The sequence below is a fragment of the Rhopilema esculentum genome, chromosome 13 (assembly GCF_057945365.1).
Source record: "Rhopilema esculentum isolate cy_ngs chromosome 13, ASM5794536v1, whole genome shotgun sequence".
NCBI classification, from domain to species: Eukaryota; Metazoa; Cnidaria; class Scyphozoa; order Rhizostomeae; family Rhizostomatidae; genus Rhopilema; species Rhopilema esculentum.
In genome coordinates this window covers 1,637,677-1,661,348 of record NC_142827.1, presented here as the reverse complement: position 1 = coordinate 1,661,348, position 23,672 = coordinate 1,637,677, and the positions used below count along the sequence as shown (strand labels likewise).

The 23,672-nt window shown below is 37.2% G+C and overlaps 1 protein-coding gene across 1 annotated transcript; it reads left to right on the top strand.

Annotated features, from left to right (window-relative positions):
- The first annotated feature begins 1,737 nt into the window (after positions 1-1,737).
- Positions 1,738-23,109, top strand: LOC135692252 (4-aminobutyrate aminotransferase, mitochondrial). Its single transcript, XM_065210336.2, has 18 exons — positions 1,738-1,897; positions 6,617-6,739; positions 7,729-7,835; positions 7,961-7,990; positions 8,653-8,770; positions 9,914-9,963; positions 11,132-11,212; positions 12,602-12,694; positions 13,661-13,723; positions 14,571-14,634; positions 18,482-18,630; positions 19,152-19,233; positions 19,482-19,537; positions 19,955-20,016; positions 20,740-20,845; positions 21,764-21,910; positions 22,388-22,499; positions 22,744-23,109. The coding sequence occupies exons 2-18, from the start codon at positions 6,676-6,678 to the stop codon at positions 22,875-22,877; spliced, it is 1,518 nt and encodes a 505-aa protein (XP_065066408.2). The 5' UTR covers positions 1,738-1,897; positions 6,617-6,675; the 3' UTR covers positions 22,878-23,109.
- The last annotated feature ends 563 nt before the right edge of the window (positions 23,110-23,672 follow it).

Below are 23,672 nucleotides of genomic sequence, written 5' to 3'. Positions count from 1 at the left end.
TAGAATCTATTGTCTTGTGATACGTCTAGAGTAACAAATGCTCAGAAACATATTTTGGACCTACATAGGTTTTCCCCCGATTTCAAATAAATAATCCTAGATGTGATTTGTCGAGTAAATGATTGTCAAATGAGATAATAATTGAAACAGTGCCGTTTGAACGAAATTCATATTGGAGGGGGGGGGGGGCTGCCCATTGTTTTCTTTGTCATTCAGTACACTGTTATAAAGGGAACACACCACAGTTTGATAATTATTAGGGGGCTCCAGCCCCCCGGTTCCGATTGGCCTCTTGAACAATATAAATCTTTTTGCTTTTTGTGGTACATAACGTAAAAATGGCTTTGAAAAAAGCAAACATTTGTGTACGCTTAATCTTTTCGCCTGACACTCTTTCATCAGAACATAGATCGTCGTTCCATCTAGCAGTTTTGGAAACTATCTACATAAGCACGAAAAAACCGCTACTTTGTACGTTCGTTTTCATTTAAGATCAGTGGCGTACCCGAGGGGGGGAATAGGGGGTCCGGACCCCCACTTTTCTAAAATATGATCCTCGAGATTTATCCAAAAACGATGTAAAACTCATTGGAGGGGGGTGTAGTATACTGTATGGTTGTGTCAATAACAATTGTAAAATACTTTGCTATTTACCGTAGCTAACATGATTCAAATAATAGAGGTAAATTTTGCAAACGGGGCGTTTCCCGCATTTGCGAGTGTCTGAAGGGCGTGGTCTAATTTTTTTCTGGCGGCTGGGCCTTAGACCCCTCCTCTGCTGCAACCCTGGGACTCCATTGGTAACATTTTCAATAGGCCATTTTTAAGATGAAAAGAGTTGATAACTTAATTAAGATGATAACTTAATTATGGAATCACAATTACTATGGAATGACAGGGTCGTCCAGGCAAAATTCGTCATTTAGGGGAGGGTTAGTTCAGAGATTGGAAACATCTCTTGCTTCCCATTCAAGATGATAACTTCATTTAATCGGAGGTAATTTCACGAGGAGCTTTTGAGCATCAACTAATTCGCTTGAGACATTATTTTCGCTTGAGATTGTTATTTTTTCCTATTCGTTATGGTCTGTTGGGTCACGCTTCCTCGCGCTTTTCTTCTGTCTGCTCTTTTAGTTTATGAGTAATGCGGGACAGTGGCAGTTTTTCATAAAATTTCAGGAGGGGCAACAGTGTGGAATTTGCAAACTGTTACATGGTAAATGGTATGGCTCATGGTAAATGGTGTGGCTCAAGTTAGTTTGAACTATTCCCAAAATGTGATGTGATGACTTTCATGGTCCAGCAAAAGCTTAACCTTCCTCTGACTGCCCTCCTCCTCGGCTAAACCTTCCACAATGCAAACTTAATGCAAACTTAAAATAACGAGTCAACTTAAAATAAACTTGATGAGATATCCCAGCCTCTTTTTTGACATGTTTGCAAAATAATTTATTTTTGCGAGGAGTTATAAACCTCCAACGTTCCACAAGGCAAGCTGTACAAATTTTTTTTTTAGTTTTTGTCTCTATTTCTTTCTTAATTGAGAGAAGCTTTACCCCCCTTGAGTTGTTGCTGACCAATTATGTTCGTCGTTAGTTTTGAGAAGGATTTAATGGAGCAACTGATGATTTACCGACCAAATCGTGAAAAATTGGGGGTGCTTACACTACCCCGCTAGCTTCGCCCTTGACTGACTATTTCATGAGTTCGCGTGTAAATGTTGAGCCTCATTATGAATTCGCGTTTAACAATGCTTTCCAAAGAAACCGCGTCTGGTGGCTGAGGATTAAAAAAGGTGATCTTATATGATGCCCAAACCACAGAATTCTGTGCCCAAACCAAATACTGCGAGACTAAGCCACAGTGTCAAAGGAAAAGAGCGTTCAAGGTCCCTCTGGTGAGTTTAAGTCTCTCTGGTAATATTTCTCATGTAGCTTTATTTATCACATTTCATATCATTATGGAAAGCATTAAGGTAGCCTCACTGCAAAAAATAGTCACATGCAGACTTTTAGAATTGGATAGCCGTTCGGCGGTCCGGCCCGCAAATTACGACAGGGTTGGCCTAACCCTAACCCAAGTTTTCCAATTTTGGCCTTTTTCATAGTAAATTGCCTGGAAATTTGGCTTTTGGCTACTCAACTTTGGCTTTTTGGCCTTTGAGGCAGAAATTCTAGATTGAATGAGTTTACTACGGCCAAAGTCAAATAGTATCAGTGGCGGCCTGGCCTTTTTCGCCTGGAGAGGGGCCAGCAGCAAAATGGCGCTCTTCATAACTACTCTAAGGTCCTTAATAGACGGGGGGGGTCTTGATAGCTGGGGGGCCAGGAATTTTTCAAAAAATAAATAAGCGAGGGGTCCTAGTTAGTGGGGGGTTCGGAAATGTGAAAAATCTGAAAAATCACGTGATGATTCTTTTTTGGGGTCAAATGAGATTTTCTTCTGAATACAATCCATAGCAAAATGACAATTATCACCATGTAATAATGCATTGCTGTATTACTTAAATGAGTAGGCTAATTATCATACATCAGCCAGGCCTTGTAAATTTTTCTATGTTAAAACTTTTGTACAATGCAACCTCTTAATTTAAGAGAAACTTTACAGAAATTTCACACCTGAACAAAGGACAAATGAAAAAAGAGATATGAATGTTGCATCTAAAAATTAATAAGCGGGGGGGGGGGGGGGGTCCAAATAAGCTCCGGTGGGGTCAGAAAAAAATCGAGAAAGATTGGCAGATAAAAATATGTCAAGAGCATGTTTGGGGAAATTCCAAGAGTTACCCCTGCGATGTAGTAAAATTAGGGTTTTATTCTTTTTGTAACTGTTGTGTTTATTTGGTACCTTGGAGGGGAATCCAAAGCGCCAGACAAAACATTTACCTTTGTTTTGCTAAACTTGTACTTTGGGGCAACTAAACAAGCTCAAAACATACATATAACACCACAACTCACAATCAGGGGGCAAACTAGGGGTGTTGGGGTAACAAATAATGGAAAGAGTTGGTCCTAGCCAATAAGTTGAGGATTAGTGCTAAAAATGATTAAGACTATGTCATTTGATACAAAATGAAGTAAATATTTTATCAAATTTTAAAAAAATTATATAAAAGACCAAAAACAGCAACCGTTAAGAAAATTAGGACTGACCCTTGAAAAGAAAACTGAAGTACCTACAAGAAACATCAGCGACTCCGGAACGACCAAGGTCAGGGGGGCAGGCTTGAGTAAAAGGGCATTTGTAAGGTGATTCTCAGCTTCTACTGATTCCTTCGTATGTGCCGTTTTTTCAATCTTCTGTACGTATCTTGAACATTGGCTATCTTTTGGCATAAGGAGTTTATTTACCAGTTTTGACAAGTGTTTTCATGAATTAGGCACTACAACCAGAATGTAATATAAAACTATCTAATTATTAGAAATGGCCGGTTTCAAGGGCACTCTGGCTGCCCTATAAAAAGGCAACAAGGGCAGTTGACCCCCTGCGCCCCTTTCCATAGTGTCCCTGAGAAACGTTTTTGAAAAGTCAATGTTTTGAGTCAATCTTGTGCACCCAAAACTGTATGTTTGTGGAAGTGACTTGAGATAGCAGACGGACTAATCTAGGATGAAACAGTTAAACAACCGAACTGTCTGTTGATTAGGTCTCTGAAGGCCAGCAGGGCCAAAGAGACTCATTGAAATTCAAAATTTTCCTTAGATGAGGGTGGGGCATGAGTCCAGATACCCTAAACACAGACTGTTTTCTGAGTATTAATTTTTGCGTCCATGCAAACAGTATAAATGCTTTGTCTGGGCAATACAGTACTTAAGGGGCCCAAAGACAGGCCCTGAAATGAGACTGTTCTAGGGGGTGTGGGGCCATGCACCCCAAGAAAGTTTCAATTTTAAGGCGTCCTCTTTGTCTCTGCTGACCTCCTAGAGACCTAATAACCAGACAAGTCAGCTGTATCAAACTTTTTCCTAGTTTTCAGGACCATATACAAGCTTTGTTGCTCCTATGAAAAAGTCAGCTTGGGGGCCCTGGCCCCCTGCCCCCCCCCCTGCCAGGCCACCACTAAATAGTATCACCAGGATTTTTGAAAGAAGAAATTTCTTATTTCAGCTAAAGAGATTGTTAAAAAGATGCATTTATAGAAATATAGATTTGGCCTTACACCTTAGATTAGACATTCTGGTTCTCATTTAAACATTTGGAGGGTTTTGGTTTGATGTAGAAAAGTATATTTGTTATGGAATAACCAATTACAAAAAACAAAGCCACACTATTGAGCCTTGTTTCACTTGCTAAGGAAGCTGAGGAAAGTCGCTCCATTTTAAGAAATCATCTTGGTTGTGACAGTGAAAACACTTTGGCCCAAAATTTTGACATTCGCAAAACTTGACATCAATTCGAAGCAAAAAACAAACTCAATATCAGAAAGGATTGAAAAGAAAACATATAAATATATTATAAAGCCATACCCATCTGGAATATTTTTCAATTTCCTGAAGAATTTTCAGAGCACTAGAAGCACACATTTGACTGGAAAAACTACTTAAAACTTGCATATTTGTGCTCGAAAAACTTTTTTAAATGCTAATTGAATTCGACGAAACTTCAAAAAACATCATGAAATAAACCTACCACAACTGTTTCTTGAGGTATTTTGAATTTATGACATTCTGGGGATAAAGTTCCGAAATTGACCCCCCATACTGAAGCTTTATAAACAGGTAAAAATATCTCACTGCACTCGAATAACTTTTTCACATTTAAATAGAATTTGACGATGGCTTCTCAAATCATCATGAAATAGCCTGGTAGGTTATTTCACTCCCCCTCTACTTTTTTAGGCCCCCAACTTTTCGTAATGCTCTGTGGTGCCTACGTGTTAGAAAGTTTTTTTTCAACTTATGAATGAAAATTTGAAATGGATGAACCACGGTTGCAACAGGAACGAAAATTGTGATGAAGGAAAGGTCTAGGCCCTGACAAAAAGGGCCATGCTTTCTTTGGCTTGGACTCTCTAGAGGCTACACGAAGAAGCTCAGTTTATAGACCATTTGGGGAGAGGATATTTATGGCCCCATGCTCCCCGTCAAATCTGCCGCTGTTTTACGGTACCAGTAGAATACAGGTTCTAGTACTGCCCGGAATCGGAAGTGCAAAGATCTTCAATGAACACTTTTGTATCTAGAGTCTTGATTCCAGACCACGGTCTGTGTTTGTGTGTAAAATGCAATCAGATAACTTATATTTACTCATATAAAGGTGTTGCTCATGGTCATGGATAAAGAAGGACAAGGATAAAGAGGATAAAGAGGATAAAGAGTCTAATTTCACAAAAAACCCTTTATGATAAAGGAGGATTAAGAAGCATGAACTTCATAAGGACAAAACAGCAAACAGGGCCCTGGCAACAAAGCCTGTGTTCAGACTCTGAAATTTAAATGTCTGCACGCAGGCTATGACAGCGTAAATCCATCTCATTTGTTCTATCGTTGATAGCTCGTTGCATTCAGGTAGTACTAAAAATTGAAACTAGTACTCCTGAGTAATCCGTCTTTTATTTGATGTCTTGAATACAGAACAATTGAGGTCACCCAAAAAGACCAAATGAAAATGAACAATGGAGGGGCAGTACTAGAATTTGAAAAGTTTTCTAGTATCACAGCATTGAAATCTAATGCTAACATTGCTATGACATATGTGCATTGATGAAAATGAAAAAGGGAAAAATAAAATGGTACTAGACTGACTTTGCAATGTTAGTACCACTATGTAGGACCACTGATGAACCATATGTTCCATAAACCACATCACAGCTGAAGTATATGTAGAACAAATGAATGATTACATCTACAATTCTGCAAAAACATCTGCCCAGCCTTCAGAATAGGCATGACTATTTCTGGTGCAAACACTTATGCAATGCTAATTGTGAATATTTACGACTTCAAAATAGTCGTAAATATTCGCAAATACACGCAAATATTCAGCTATTTAAGCCCAGCTTTTGCACTGAAAATTAACAGCTTTAATATATAACAAATTGACGGGACCAAGCATTTTTTTCAGGGTTATGAAGTATCCAACTCTTGCAAGTCCAACTTATTGACTGTATTATTATATTTATTTATATTATTATAAAGAAGGTAGTAGTCAGTAGAGACAAGAGTGCCACATATATTTTCCAATATCTCCCAAAACTTAATCATAATTAATCACAAAAATGTCCTTCCTGTGGATATCAATAAATATTTGAAGTAGCTCGATCATCATTTTAATTTTTTGCTATGGACCATCATCAACACAGACTGAACTTTTAAACAGTATCAACAAACTATTAAGAAGAATCAACAGCGTCAACTATTACCTGAAAATGTCATGTTGTATCATGGCCTTGTTGTGTCTAAAATTTCTGGGAACCTCACCATTGCAGATGATAACAGAGAGGTGTTTGAAACTATTACCAAATTTATTAGACAATGGCTTGAGTTACCAATTTAGGCCAATTCACTTGAGTTACCAACTAGTACCCAACCCCTAAACTGTCCCTATACCTTTCCTTATTTTATGTCTTTTCTCATATTTGTTGACAATTTTTGTATTTAAAAATTGTTTCTTTAAGGATGGACTACTTGCCTTTCTTGAATAAAAGCAGTATTTGGTTCACAAGCTTTCATAAGTATGATGAAAAGATTTAACAACATAGGAAGCAGTGGCCTGCTGCTTTTCAGAGCAGTCGGCAAAGGTGAGTTTTGGTGGAAGTGATAAGATTATTACTACAACAGTTGGATCTGAACTTGAAACTGATTTGAATTTGAATTAAAAGTACCATATCAGGCAACCAGCAAATAATATGAAATCATGCTGGAGATCAAGAAATGGTACCAAGCAGCTGTTTGAATCTTTTCTTTACCTAATTTTCTTTCAAAGTTGTGTGTGTTAAAAGATTGCAATCAATTCATTATTGTATTAAAGCTGCAGTTTGCTATTTACAACAACTGCTTAATTTCTTGAAATCATGGTATAAGCTTCTGAAGTTAGTTGGAAAGGAGTTCTATTGAAGTTTTTAATCGTTTTGTTGATCTTACAACTTACCCTCATACTATGCATGTGTGACCAACAAAATGATAGTAAATTTAAAGTGAGCAGCTGCAAAGATTGAGATCTCAAGATACAGGGACTTTATCTGCAATTTTTGGGTATCAAGAACTACTTTTGGAACAATCTGTAGTGTTTCGTCATGCCATCGCATTTCTCTTCTTGAGCCAATGCTGCCAGGCTACAAAATATCAGATTACACTGTGAAACATGTTTTTCACATGACCTGTAGGGTATTTACTCCAACCCGCAAGATTTTTCTTGTGAGCCCAGGGGCAATGGCCCCCTTCTCCCCCCTCTTGATAGCCTACTTATGCCTGCAAGTTCTTCTATCAATGTCCTGTGTTCTTTTGTTATTTGTTAGTGGAAACTGTAGTTGGGACATAAAGAGAGAATAGGGCTTCAAATTTATATTGCAGGGCAGTATGGCACATAGTTTTTCTTGAGTGTATCACAAGCACTCATTTTTTTCTAGGAAAGAGTTGGGAGTAATTGATCAAATTGCTTAATATAAAAGTTCCGTTCTAATTTTTCAAGTGACTCAATTGAAACTGTAAATTGAATCGATAAAACTCAAGAATATTAGTAACTGCTTATCTGTCCAACGAATTTAATATTAAATTTTTGTTCTTCTAGTATCTAGGCTCCCATTGGTCAGAAAATCATCATCAGCTTTGATTCCAGAAGATGGCAATTACTCATCGCCTATCATGAGTACCACCATTCCAGGCCCCAAGTCCACGGTGATGAATGAATCAAAATTCTAAAGATTTAAATCCTCACACGCTACTCACTTCTTGCTCATCATTTTTCAATTTCCATTTTTGAAGTTAGAAAACCTTCCAACTAAGATTGTTTTCTTTTGTAGGAAGTACTGCAAGAACTTTCCAGCATCCAGGTAATTATTTTTTGGTTTTTGAGTTGTTGCTAGAAGTCTTTAGGGATGCCGGAGAGGGGGCACAGGGGGGTCAACCACCCCTGTTGCCTTTTGATAGGAGAGGTAAGGGGAGCCAAAGTGTCCTTTTCAAAGGGGTTCCCATGACAATGGTCATTTGTAATTATCAAAAGATTCATATGAAATTCTGAATGTACTGCCTTATCCTCTAACAGTTTGTAAAGAAATTTCTTATGCCAAAAGTTAGCCGATTTTCAAGATGCCCAAATAGATCAAAACAAAATGATAATTACGAAAGAAATGTTAGTAGCTGGGAATTATTTTTCAAATGCCCCTTTACTCAAGCCCACCCCTGGGAGTCTTGTACTGTTTTCATTTTTAACAGTCCTGTGTTCTTAACAAAAATAATCTATATATAACAACAGTAGATTTTGTGTCAAAGCATTTGTGGAAAATGTTCATTATTAATAAGAAATTAAAATATCATACATAAAATCTAAGTATCATCTGTAAAAAGCCACACTTTTTATTGTGCACATGCTCTGTGGCTGTCCCTCATAATGCAGGCACAACTGTGTGTGGAAGTTTCAGGTGGAAAGCATAAGGGTAGTTTATGTGTTGAATTATGTGTTCAACCTTAACTAGTTATGTTTCTGTTTACCCAGACTACTGGCACAATGCATTTTGTGGCTGACTTTGAAAAAAGTCAAGGCAACTACCTTGTTGATATTGATGGCAATGTGATGCTGGACGTATACCAACAAATTGCTTCACTTCCATTAGGTATTCATTTTATTCAGATCTATTTATTTGATTTTCATTTTATGTCTTTTCCCATTTCATTTCTACAAGATTGGAATTTGTCTTGCTTGTAAATTTAATTGATCCCATCAAGGGCTATTTCTGTTCACATGATTTATATAGGTATAGATATTCCCATGGATGGTATAAGGGGCTGAGTTTCATTGGTTATTCTATTGAAGTAGATTCTGTTTTAATTTTTTGTTTGGCTTATTTTAGTTGATCAGTATGTGATTGTAAATAGCTTTATTACTTTTAAATAGTGCATGACTAGAATTGGTCTTTATTGGGAAACCAGCTTGTGATTTTCCTAAGAAAGAGGCATAACTTCCCTCTATTGCTTTAAAGGCTTGACTCTCTACTAAGGGTGCTCTATTGCAAGCTTCATTCACCACCAAAAGAGGTGGAATATGCTCTCTCTTGGGAAAGGACCTCCTTCTCAAAGCAAAGGGTCAAAATTTGGGCCTGGTTTCTTTTATGAAAGGATACTGTCCAATTGTGGAAGGCGCTCACTTACTTAACCAAATGCTTCCTAGTGTGAAGGGGCTTGATTCCCCCACAGAAAAGACATTAGGTGCTCTCTTTGGGAAAGGATCCTACTTTATCAACAAAAGGATACCGTCTCTCCTTTATACAAAGTAAACTTTTGACCGCGTTTTGAGAAAAACCTTTTTTCTGTTGTAGTAGATTTTCCTCCAGATTTGGATTGAGGACCAGAATTTTAGTCTACATAATTATTGATGTTGACTTTAAACTATATAGGGATTTCACCGTGACTGAAAGTTTCACTCAGAACGATTTTTTTGTCCATATCCCATATAAGTTTCCTAAATGGAGCACAGAAGAGTCGTACAATAAAGTTTAGAGTAATTTCCAAAACGTGGCTGGCAATTTAATTAGTTGCGAAAGGGGATTTTTCTTTACCGAAGGGATACCACCTATTGGCAAAGAAATGTGGGGTTTAAATGAGTTTGATTAAAGTCCTGTGGCTGACCTTGTGTGCTTGATTTGAATTTTTGCACAAGCAGTAAAGGGCATGCTAGACACCTACATCAAGGGCATAACTCGGTAGCATGACGCTACTTGTTTTAAATTGTTGTTATATTTTGTCCATTTAATCGACAGGCTATAATCACCCTGCTATCAAGCAAGTAGTCGAGTCTCCAGAACATCTAGTAAGTTCAGTAACCAAGCGTGCGAGCGTCGATTTTCTTCATCTAGATTGGTGCCCTTGAGAATCAGATAGACTTCAAACCACGAATATGATTTTTAAGATGTTTCCTAACCTTGCAATCGTCATTAAAAACCCACAGCTCATACGTAACTTTATTAGTTCCTTTGTGCACTTTGAGTCCACATTGCTGATATCAAGGCCATCTGACACATCTACGACAGTCTACTACAGTCTTAAATATTTGCACACCCTGGGACATTTTTCCACCTGATAAACCATTGATGACCTTGCAGTTATTTAAAATCTATTCAGTTTTTGATTTGTCTTTAAATTTTCACATTCCTTCATTGTTCAGCATGCAAATCCCGCTTCTCCAGCATTATTTCCATTACTCTCTTTTGCAAACCAATTTTATCGTGCCCAGCTTTTACTTAATTTTGTTTAACTTCTACCTTCTTAAACGTCCTCAGCTGAAACGACGTAAATCTTTTCATTTTCTGTTTTGATTGACTATAATGTTTTTGCGAACTTCAGCCACCCTAGAACAGAATGGTGTTGGGCGTTGGTTATTTGTTCATTTTATTTCAATAAGGGCAGGATATGTTGTTAAAAAGAGCTTTTCATTCGTATCGATTAATTCGAAAAACTCAGCGCTTCAAAGATATTCTTTTTTAACCTTAAATTGAAATTACGTCATAGGTCGGGGTGGATTTAATGCTTGTAGGATTGAAAATTCCAAGCTTATAAACCAGTTCTTTTAACAAGCTCTCCAAACCAGTTCTCCAATTTCTCTTCGTAATGTCTGCCTTGTGCCTAAAAAATTATTTTATTAGAATTTTTCATAAACTCAAAATATAAAAAAACACCCATTTTTAAACGACCGCTTGAATTAAAACGTTTCAACAATACTATTGCTAGCTTCGTTTATCTTTGTCTCTGGCATTATTTCAAAATAACATAACATATATCTATTCTGCGTCATGTATTATTTTTTTTACCAGAAACAATTTCGTTTGATCGGATTTTACTTGTTTTCAAAGCTGTTTCATTTTTCGTGGTAAACCATGAATTTTAGAACTCGAACCATATCTCTTAATCTAGAATTCAACATTCCAAACGTTTTCCACATGGAAGAACCCAATTTTATAGCTTCGTTTACTCTTTTTCAGAGCCTTTTGATCAATCGACCTGCCTTGGGAGTTTACCCTCCACTGCAATATGTCGGACAGATCAAAAACCTTCTTCTCGAGGTATGCGATACCACTAAGCTGACGGTTTCAAGTATTATTTTACTTTGTGACCACTCTTTTCATCCGTTTATACACCCATAACTCCTTCTCTTCCCGTAATTTGCTTAAATTTTAAGCCCCCTGCAAATAGAATTTTGATATCACTTAAACTTTCTTCAATTCTATTTACCACTTTTGACATTCCATCTCGATTTCTTATCAATATATTAAATAAAATATTTTAGGCCTGAGTCACACTTTCTCCGATTGGATTCACTTTTGATTGGTGTTTACTTAGGATATGGGCTCCATCTACACGATGGTTGGGCGGTCCGAAGCATTTGTCATTCACCCTTGAGATGCAGTAATGCACCCTACCTGAAGTACTCTGGTTTCCATTAATCTCGTGGAACTCTTGGCTTAATGTGAAATCATTTGTTGCCTGTAACGAAATAGGATTAAAAGGAAAAGTGTTGTGGAAAGCTGTTGGTGGAATTCCGCCATTACGAACCCACCTATTACGATCATTCCACTATTACGAACTAAATATCTGGTCACTTGGAATGCTCCCTGTAAGACGAACCCTCGGTATAACGAGCTGGCACTGTTACGAACTATTTTCTTGATCCCCACAGAATTCTTAATGGTGAAATTCCACAGTAGTTTAAGTGGATTTAATCATTTACGACTCTCTTGACATGCTTCCAGCCCAAGGTTCCCTTAGACCTATCGAATTCTAAATTTCTCACAGACAATCCTGTTTCAAACCCTCTCCTACTTTTTCTAAGGTACTTGTTTATTAAAAATCCTTATACATATAAATCCCTGCCTCTTTTATTAGAGGTAACAGTAAACTATTGTCCCCCTGATTCTTCTAGAGTTTGCAGACAGGGTAGGTCTCTCTCTTCTTTCTGATACCCTTCATAGATATACGAATGCTTCGTATCTGCAAAGCTTAAGCCTCGAAGTCATACACTTACGGGCTTCGCCAGTCCTGTCTTCTTAACTTGTACTCTATCAGGCCGTAAAAAGCCCCTGTGGTGGAGCGCTTCGCCATTGCGTTTAAGGGTCCTTGTTCTTCTGGCGAATTGCCAATTATCAGCAAGACATTAGTGAAATATTCTGAAAATGAATATTTCGTTAAACATGCATAACTAGAAGCATCACTTATATGAGAAAGTACTTTTTTGTGTAAAGTGAGTTATACGCAGTCTGGTATGGCGACGTTTTCTATAATAGGAGATTTTTCCAAAAGAGCAGCTCCGTAAGAGACCTGCTCGAAAACCAGTCCAGGGAAAAAGATAGAGCAAGAGGGTCTATTGGAAAGGGGAGGGGCACAAATTCTTCTTTCACAGTAGCTGTTTTAATGGTGTTTTCATGATAGGCTGATTGTAATCTGTCGCTTTGCAGGTTGCACCACGTGGTCTTGATTGCGTACAAACAATGATGTGTGGTGCGTGTTCAATTGAGAATGCATATAAAGCTGCTTTCATTAGATACAAGGTAAAATATACTGCCAATCTATTCCATCCACTGATCAGTGATTCCATCAGGCCAGGACCCTTTCTTGTTTTTGTTGGGGTTGATATCGGGGTGACCTCACGATTCAGATCGTAAGCACCGTAGTCTAATAAGATTCACTTGCTATCTCAAAATAAACTACCATACATGTCCATTCAGTTAGAATTTTAGCGCTTGAAGTTTGTAAAACACTTAACAACCTTAATCCTGTTTTCATGAAAGACTATTTTGTACCCAAAACAACAGGTCATAACCTTCGACTCAAAAACCCCCTTGACATTCCAAAAGCCAGAACTACCAATAATGTTATCAGATCATTAAGATTTCAAGGGCCTAAAATCTGGAATTCACTCCCAGAATCAATAAAGACAGCACAAAATACTAGACAATTTAAGAATTTATCAAAACTTGGTTCCTTGAAAACAAGTGCGCATGCTCGTTTTGCAATAAATGAACTGTCTTATGCAATCCTTGAAATTGCTTCATGTTAGTCTTAATTAGTGTATATTCACTATTGTAAAAACTAACGTTAAATAATCTACAATACAATACAATACAAATCATTAACCGAAAGTAAGAACAAGGATGTTGTTTTTAAGAATCTGTTATAAAGACGGTATGGGGTTGAAAAATGAATTCTTTGTGATGTCTCAATTGAAAGGCTGGCCTGAGAGCTACTTCTGGATCAGAGAATAGTCTGCTAGATGTCTTTATAAATATCGTTAAGTGGGTGCCTATATATTTCGAAGTCTTATATTTGCCCCTAAACCTCGTCTTTAGTTGCTTGTTTAATGCATCAGAGAATTAATCCATCAATAAAAAACTTATTCATCAATAAAGAATGAATCAGACTTCTGAAATACGTTTCCCTCTTTAGATCGAAGGAGCACCTGTTCGCCATAAGGAATGAGCCATAAGCGACATTTTATAACAATTTTATAATTTCAGAGCATAATGCGTGGCCACTCCGATCCCACAGAATTCGAGTTACGGACATCTTTAGAGAATCAGGTATTTATTTTCATTTAATCTTTGAATATCCACATTATTTAATCAGTTGTTCACAATATGTTTTATGGTTACACTGAGTATAAGGACAAGGGTACTGTTCGAGACTGTTAGCTTCTCTGTGGCCCAAAACCCTATCTTTGGGGGCCAAGTAAATATACGTACCAATGTGCCAATGTTTTCATGCAACCACTTTAACCATAGATGTGACACCTCTCAAAACATTGTTCCCGTTTTATCATATGCAAGTTCAATTCAGTTGGTAAATTTTTTCGGATCTATGCTTTATGAGGGAGAATGCTTGAGAACGATTTTGCGTTCTTGACAAGAACTCAACAAAACATAGCAAAGAATACATAGAAAAGATTTAGAGTAGTGTTTATTTACAATTTGTCGTTATCCCGTTGACCAGTGCTGATGGCGTCTCTGCCGTAATTACCAATAAAAAAGTAAGAGCGCGTGTTGTATCAACCTGCAGAAAGACAACATCATTAAACCTTTTGGACTTTTGTCATATTGACAGCAAAAAATTTAACAATCAGAAAAGCGTGAACACATGTCCAATACCCAATCAGCACCGCGTGCCTATAGGAAAGTTAGCACTGGAGTCCAAGGGTGAAAACGAACTCCTTCTGTCTATACAAACAAAATTAGTTTATGGTAATATTTAGATCCAGCTAAACTGGGAGCTGGCATTTCTACCTAATCATGCTGTCGTCCCAGGAAAAGTGCTTTCCTTTTAAGTCACTTCGCTTGTATAAAATGCGTTCAGCTATTTTTTTAATTTTCAGACTAAAATGGCATACCGTATCAGGTATTAGCAAAAATATTTCTCTTACTGTATTTTCAGCATCCAGGATCGCCAAACTTGAGCATACTGTCCTTCGAAAATGCATTTCATGGTCGCACGCTTGGTAAGTTACCCATTTGCTATGTCTGCCAAAGATATAAAGCAAGTCTATTCGAAACTTGGCCTTGAAAATCCCATTGTAATGCTCTCCTCTGATGCCTTTGTATGCATAGTAGCTTCCACAGTTGCCCGTCGATGGCATTCTTTGGCAATGAGCTATGCTATAGTAACAATTTCATTGATTATTTGGGATGATTTTGTTGTCCCTCAGAATATGAAATTCACACCCATCACATGACTTGTGTAAATGGGAATTAAGTTATCGACGTTTAACTGACTTAACGAAAGTCAATTGTATATATATATATTTATAAATATATATTAACTCTTTGATTTATGCCAGCGTTGCTTTGATAGGTCTTGGTAGGAAGTCCTGGGGGTGTTTCGACTGTAGGTTAGGGGCTGCCAAATAAGGAAGCTGTTGAAATTTCAAAGAACGTCTATATAGACAGGACATATAGCTTGACAATCTGACATTCAAGCTAATGTTTACTTTCTCAACGGATTCTATTAGTAGGGAGTTCAGGCTTTCAGAATCTGCCAGGTGACTTTTTGGAAAATGCCTGGATGTCACGTGACTGATGACGTCATTTAACGGTAAAAAATCAGACAAAATCATCGTTAGCTCCTCACTGAAGGGTTATTTTTTAACGCAACTTACATATTTTGACTCATCTCATTGCAAGCTTTCAAATGATATATATTTAAGCAAGATTTGCCGACATAAGTATTTTCATTATGACGTCATAACAAATTTTGCATGACGTCATCAAATATTTTATTGTCATAAAATGATACGTTAGCATAATTTTGTTTTAATATGACGCTGGCTGTCAGCAAAAGCTTTTCTTCCATATGTTTTTCGATTAAAATGTTAGTATTTAGTTCATTTAAATTGAATTTGTGCTCACCGCAATAGCCAAAGTTCGAAACAGGTAGTAGTCACTATCTGACGAGTGAATCACTTCTTACTCCGAAGTCGCAAAGTCTTGCTCCCACTCTGAACCGGACAATTATTTCTCTGCATCTGCATTTGACTGTTGCTAAGTCGGAAAATATCTTCGCACTATTATAGGCTGTCCAAGATGTCTTCGCACTATAGGTCTTTAGCGTGAACCATTTAGACTTTAAACGGTCGAGTATGTCGTCCAAATTTCAACATCAGGCTTTTGAGACATGTCTTGTAGTAGTTGCACCTAAACAGTGTAGCCAAAATAACCTTGTTAAGTTGATACAATTTAATTCTTTTCTGATTGAATGATTATGGATCTGCTGGAACTGCTGCAGATGATTTTTTTCAGATTTGATAAATATCTTTGTCCCTAAATAGCTTTTATATGTTGTTCCACTATATTCTGCTGTTTCGCGAATGTCTTTGCTTTTGCGATAACTCTTTCGGAGAGACTTTTAATGATGACTTGTTTCTGGTTCCTCGTTAGCTTTTTTCACAGTAACCTTATCAATGTTGAGCTTATATGCAGTTGTCTCAGCCCACAATTCCATTAATCTGTGATAAAATACAGCAAATTTTGGAACCAGAAGTTTCAGCGATGCCTCAAATGTTGACGATTTGTTTGTTATTTATGCACATAAACCACTAATTTGTGGGTTTGCACTTCTGTGTTGCATATACAAGCACACATAAATCAGTATCTTTTGCAACAGCAACTACTTTTGCATCTTTCGAGTTACCATGCAAAATATTCTGGTTTCCGCCTTTTTGTGGTTACATCTTGGAGGGACTTCTACTTGCTTTTTGAAGTCTCCGATGCTTCTCCTCCTTAAGCTACGATAAATTGAATTGTCAGGGGCCTGTGACCCTCAGCGCTTCGAAAGAATTCGGGAGCAAGTCTCATAAGATTCTCTTTTTTTCATCAATGTAAAAATACTCTTCTTACTTTGGAGTATCTTTTGCTCTCCACTTTTTATATGCACTTGCCTTGATGATTCTCTTTTCCCGTTTGCTTGCTCGTGTGCTGTTTCTAAATATTTAGCGTTGACTTTGTTTCCACTTTCATTGCTTTAGCCTCATAAGGAGGATTAGCACATCCATGAATGTTCTTGAAGCAAACACTGAACGTTTCCTTGGGTTTGATGCTACGAACTCAGGCCGTCTCATCAAATCTCCATCTGGCGTTTTCTGGTGGCGTTTTTACAAAATGTTCTCACGGACTGATGACACTAGCGCTAACATGGAAGAAATATCTCGAAGAAATGAGCTATTTTGCTCGAATTGTAGGTTGTTGCTGGCAACAAAAGTATAGTCAGAAACTTAAGCTGCATTCTGGGGCACAAAGATCCAAGAAAACAGCGAAAGCAGTCTCAATAATGAACGAAGACCACCAAGCTTTCGTGATTGGCAAGGCTGCCTCTATCGAAAAGGCATTTGCATATCCCATCAAAACCATAACTCTAGTCTTGCAACTCCTGAAGGTGTACTGTGACAAGGAGATAAAGCTGTTCTTCTTAATTTCATGTGCAAGGAGCCAAATCCATATATAAATCCACCATCAGAAAAATGCCAGATGGAGTATTTTATTTATGAGATGGCCTTATTTCGCAGCAGAAGATAGCCTTATTGAAAAAGTCATGCACCTTCAGCACATCAGTAGGACATCTTGGATAGCCTATATTGCCAAGAAATTCTTCCGATTTAGTGTAACATTCAAATGCGGATGCAGAGAAATCATTGTCCGGTTCAAAGTGGGAGCAAGACTTTGCAACTTCGGAGGAAGAAGTGACTCACTCGTCAGATAGTAACGACTTCTTTATTTAAACTTTGGCTATTGCGGTGGGCACAAATTCAATTTAAATGAACTAAATACTAATATTTTAATTGAAAAACATATGGAAGAAAAGGTTTTGCTGATAGCCAGCGTCATATTAAAACAAAATTATGCTAACGTATCATTTTATGACAATAAAATATTTGATGACGTCATGCAAAATTTGTTATGACGTCATAATGAAAATACTTATGTCGGCAAATCTTGCTTAAATATATATCATTTGAAAGCTTGCAATGAGATGAGTCAAAATATGTAAGTTGCATTGAAAAATAACCATTCAGTGAGGAGCTAACGATGATTTTGTCTGATTTTTTACCGTTAAATGACGTCATCAGTCACGTGACATCCAGGCATTTTACAAAAAATCACCTGGCAGATTATGAAAGCCTGAACTCCCTACTACCAGAATCCGTTGAGAAAGTAAACATTAGCTTGAATGTCAGATTGTCAGTCTATATGTCCTGTCTAATATGCTTGTATTTTAGAACATCAACATTGGGTAACTCTTCCTGTTTCTGTTTACGTAATCTTGCACCTTTCCTATTTATGTAATTACCCATTTCACGTAGATTTTACTCTTAGGTTTACTCAACCTCCTTTTCTGGTTTTCCAGTACCAAAAGCTTATTTGGTTCAATAATTAAATATTTTTGTCATTTAAGTCATTTTTAAGAAGCTAGTTAACTGTTTGAGATAAGCTGTATTCCAAATTCATTATATTCACCTGTCTGAGATTTATCGCCACATATAAGATGAATAAGCCACAAGAGAAACATAATGCTTCTTTACGACGCAACGAAGCTTGTGAAGGTGAAGAATCCGGTTCGGATAATCCGATTAACTTCGTGTCATACACGTCAAGGAGTTTTTTAACTGCATCAACGAATCACTGGTCGCCTAGGGTCAGGGAACGCTCTGCTGAGAATATGACATCTAACAAAACACGATACCTCTCCGGATTCTTCATATCATATGTGTTTCCACCTTATACTCACTCTGTTAGACCTGAAACCTAGCAACTAGATTATTTTTCTTTCCTCGTTCAGTTTCAATTTCTTAACAGGAGCGTTGGCAACTACCCGTGCCAAACCAATTCATAAAGTTGACCTTCCTGCCTTCAAGTGGCCTATGGCCCCTTTTCCCAAACTGAAATACCCATTGGAGGATTTTGTAGACGAGAACAGAGATGAGGAAAGCCGGTGCTTGGAACGAGTAGGTTCTTTATTATTTGCTTTGGAGCATCAGATTGAAGATTTTTTCAGTTTTTGGTGTTTTCATTTTTTCACAAGCTTTCGTTCAGTTTTCTTTTCATATGTTGTTGCACCCGACCAATACCAATTCTCACATACGTCATGTTCAATATTTCTCCCTTTTTTCCTGTCCCTGTCCTCTCTTCCCTAGCCATCCCTGTCACATCATATTTCCTTCCCTGTGTCAGTATTTCTTTTAAATAGATACGGTATACTTGGCAGTGAACTATTACCAAAGAGCCGTTATCTAGAAATTGGAGGGAGAGTGAGTGGAAGAATTTGCGTAGAGAGGGCCCTTCAGTTGTCCATCTTTCTACAAGACAATGAGTAAGAGCTGGAAAAATTAACCAAAAAATTAAAACCTGGCCTGGTATAGGTGTGTTAGATTAAATACTTTTATCACCAACTTTTTATTTTCGTCAACCGAATGGCGGCCATGTTTCTAGACCGTGCTAAAAACTTTCTCCTTTTTGTGCACTACAGGTGTTTAGCGCCATCGTCGCGTCTAATAAAGAGAATCGATTTGTGGCTGGTTTGGTGGTGGAACCAATCCAAGGAGAAGGAGGTTGGGCATCTGTGATTCTTTTAATTGTTCCAATTTATTCTTTCCTATCTCCTCTATTAAAAAGAGATTCTTTTAGGGTTTTTATATCGACAGAACCACCAATCTTTGTTTCATGGTTACTCCTGGCTGGTATGGAAAATCATATAAGATATTTTTTATCATCGTTTACAAAAAGATAATAGCCATGAGAACAGCATTCACGTGTTCTCTGTTTCCGATATATATCTTTCATGCTTCTTGCTTTTCAGGAAATAATTCTGCATCGCCATATTTCTTCAATGCCTTGCAAGCTATCTGCAAAGAGGTATATATCAATCTTGATTCCTTTATAGTCGAATAAGTTTTTCTTTCATTGCCTCGTTGAGCAATTACATGTCCAAGAAATTAAGCAGCTGTATATCAACAGCTTTATATTTATCATTTCTCTTCTTTGCTCTTTTGGATTTTAAGTAGAATTTGAGATCTAATGCTTGTTGCATAAGCGCAGGTTATATGGACAAACATTTATTACTTTGAACGAAAATTACGTTTCTTTATTTTTATGATTAATGTGTGCCTATCTGGCATGTGGCATTTTTTTCAATTGATATATATTCGTAAAATATTAATTTGTTCAAAGAAAAACGTTGTTTTGAAATCAATCTTTGTTGGCACCCTCGTGTTCATAAGAATGCTATTGTAATCGTGATTACGTCATTTCAAACGCTCTTTTCTCCCATAGTTCAATGTTGCCTTTATCGTCGACGAAATCCAAACAGGTGTTGGAGTGACTGGGAAGTTCTGGTAAGTGGAGCCACTTGCATCGGAACCACTACAATCTTTTTTATAAGAACCAGTAAATTGAAGTTCAGGCTAGCTATTCTGAATTTTTTCGAAAATTTGAGGCTGGATTGTTCTTTGTTTGTTCGTAAATTATTAGGGTGTAAGCAGTGTGATTGCTAGCTATTGCGCTCTAGGGAGGTGTTAAGGCCTCGTTTGCCAACAAAGTGAGTAAGACATCCTTTATATGCCAGTCCTCGGTGAATTTGCAAAAATCTCCTCGTTTTTAAGATGAAACATTGCTCAAAGTGACATTTTACAGTTGCTCAGCCGCAGCTTGTTCTTAATTTGTTCTTAACATTTTGACCAACTTTGTGGCACGTGTTCTTGTAAAATTGTTCATATATAAAAAGCGCGTAGTTGATATGACTGCGTTAATCTAGATAATTTTAATATTTAACATTTCAATTTTAACTAAAGTGTCTAAATTCTTTGCTTTTTGTAACATAAGCTAAACAATTTATGAAAAGGAAAATCAGATTTATAGATAAATAAAATCTGTGTGTCATCTAATTGTCACTGAGTACCAAAAAACTCTTTTTACTGAACCATAACCAAATTTACCGACAATAACAAAAACAATAAGGAGGTCGCACCCCCACACCCTATTGAAACCCGTCGCTGCTCATATAGTAAGTCAGTGCTTACATTCTAGGATAATTATCTTATGTTATCTGTACTTTTTAGGGCTCATGAACATTGGGACCTCCCCGAGCCTCCAGACATCGTCACTTTTGCAAAGAAAATGCTTACTGGCGGATATTTCTTTCGAAAGGAATTCATGCCAGCACAGGTTGTTAATAATAAAATTTCTAGGTTATCAGCTTGGTGTTTTTGCTAAAGTGCATTTTACCCTAAAGTTTTCTAATTGAAAACGGGGCTGTTACCGCAGAAATTTTTCGACAATATATCTTGATGATCTTGATGGCGGGGTTTTGATAATCGTAAGAAAGAACTGATTGGCTGGTAAGAATCCCCTTAGATTACGTTGATCAGCCAGGAAAATCGAGTGAAAAGGTTTCTGTTCTACAGAAACTATTTGAAGTTTACGCAGAAGGTTTCGCTGGAAATAAGTAAACTTGGAGGTGAAGAGCTGAAGGGAATGTTAAATGGGAATTGCTCTTAGAGCGATGTGAAAATGTGAACTTTTGAAGTTTTATTTTTGAATGCTGATTTGACTGCATTTGTCACATAATATTAAATCATTTGTAATAATGAAAAGTATTCACCTTGGAAATGGAAATGGTCTAACATGAATGGAATAATTAGATTTTGCTAACATGATTTTTTTAATAAAATTTCACTATGGCCGGAAGCATAATATATTCGATTAAACAGAAACTATCATGTGAACAGATTTTTCTTTTATAACCCCCCCCCCCCCTGTTAAATTACGTCTATCAAGGGTTCCCTATAAGTAACTGGCAATAAAGCAAGTGGGTGGAGTTGAAGAGAGGGGGGACTGGGATGATGCATAAGTGGATGGTTATTACAATGATAATATGGTTCGGCCAGCAAAGAAGGAATACAAAAATAGGGCTCTGCAGAATACGTTTGAAAAATGGTAATTTAACATCTCATACTTTTGAAAACTAATTGAAACGATATGCAAGATTAAACACGTCAACGAATTGATTTCTTAGTTCTATTTATTCTGATATAAGGGCGACTGCTTTTTCTAGAGTCAAACGTTAAATATTCTCCTTTTTAGCCTCTGAGAATTTTTAATACCTGGATGGGCGATGCTTCTAAATTGATTCAACTGGAGCCCGTTTTACGAACGATCAAGGCAGATAACCTCATTGAACGCGCCAAGGAGTCTGGTGACAGGCTGTTGTCTGGCCTTGTCGAACTTCAGGTATTTGTTGTTGTTGTTGCTCCATTTTCGTGTTACAAGATATATCTGATTGAGAACTCATTTGTGATTGGTTTTTTGTCTGTTTCCTTGCTGACCCTCACCTGCTCCTCAAAAAATGCCTTCAAGCCCCGTTACTAGTTGTTATGGTGGTGAAATGGTATTACTTCTAAGAATAAAGGCAGGAAAATGCTCTTGCTTGAGGATCGTGCAATATATCTATTTTAAAACGCCCCATTCACGAGAAACCAAAACTTGTTCATATCAAATTCCTGGTGTTGAGAAGGCGATTTTCCTGTTTTGTTTCTCGCATTTATAATTGATGTTGTTGATGTTGTTGTCATTTCGATTGCCACTCGTATTAAGGATGCAAGTAAAGCTTCTTTTCTCAATGTACGTTTCGAAATTGCGGTCGTGACGAAATTATGTCCTCCGTTTACTCGAAATAATTTGAAGTCAATTACAATTTGTTACTTTTAGAATCGATATCCTGATGTGCTCTCCGCCGCAAGAGGTCAAGGAACGTTTTGCGCGGTTGACGTACGGGACGCTGCCACCGCACATCATTTGAGTGTCTTACTAAGAAATGCAGGTAATTTCTTGCTTCAAATGGCCATTTTTGCCTTTTTAATACAAAGATTTTCTTAAATTGCTTTTTGAGAAAAGTTTTGTATTAAATGTTATTATTCATTTTTACAAGTTAACAAGGAAGAGCCGTACTTCTATTTAGGATTGAAAACATGAAACTTCGCCACTTCATTGCATATTTCATCAGAATATCTTGCGTTTCGTTTATTTTAAGGCAAGACTAACAGTAAACTTTTGTTTCGTTTTAGGACTTGAAAATGGCACGTGTGGAGAGAGGGCACTCCGTTTCAGACCTGCTTTGATTTTTACCAAACAACATGCCGATTTGTGTTTGGATGTATTGGAATCACAATTGAAAAGTCTTCATGAACATCAAATCTGATAGCCTGCTCGCTTTTTGGTATTGGAGGATTTTCAACCTGTTCCTTTCAGTTGTCATTAAAAGTCCATGTATGTGATATAATTTTGAAAGACTCTTCAAGTGGGCTCGGCCTTAAGCAATTTTAAAAAGAAATTAAAGGATATGGTTTGTAATATTTGTTTTTGACTGTATTCCGCATTCTAATTATATATACCAGTGAATCAGTAATTGAGTTTGTGATTGACATTGTGTTGTAAATTCTTGATATTTTTTTGTCAAGTTCATTTTGTGAGATCATGTTATAATTCATGTAATATCAAAAGGCTTGTCAACGCATTGGTTGACGGGAGAAAGGACTGGGCACCACCCTATTCCCAGGACTCGATCGTTTCAACGCATTGCATTAGAATGAATAATCAATATTTTATGGAATTTTTTGTTTATTAATGCTTTCTCTTCTGGAGTTTTTGCAAGTTACTTGCCCTTCAAAGAGATCTGCATACAAAGATTTGGGAGTTAGATTCTCAAGGTTAAAAGCACGAATAAAATTTATAGAAACGTCGATAGACAAATTTATCTTCTTCTCGAGCTGCTAACTTGGTGCTAGGAAAATCAATTGAGCAGTTGGCTTCAATCTTTCTCGCTACAGTTATTATTGCCAGCTTTCCAAGAGACAGTGGCGGAGCCAAGTGGGGGTATGAAGACCGTTACTCCCAACATTTGTAAAAATAGGGTCCACCAAAATTTTTAAAGAAGGGGAAGGGATGATCAGGTATGTGTAGGTCATATTTGTCATTCTTTCATGTATGGATTGGT

Excerpts from the sequence above, each read along its gene's own strand:
- LOC135692252 (XM_065210336.2), top strand. The coding sequence starts at position 6,676 with ATGATGAAAAGATTTAACAACATAGGAAGCAGTGGCCTGCTGCTTTTC. Across the intron at positions 6,740-7,728 it reads TTTCAGAGCAGTCGGCAAAG|TATCTAGGCTCCCATTGGTC; the intron begins GTGAGTTTTGGT and ends TTGTTCTTCTAG. Across the intron at positions 11,213-12,601 it reads TCAAAAACCTTCTTCTCGAG|GTTGCACCACGTGGTCTTGA; the intron begins GTATGCGATACC and ends GTCGCTTTGCAG.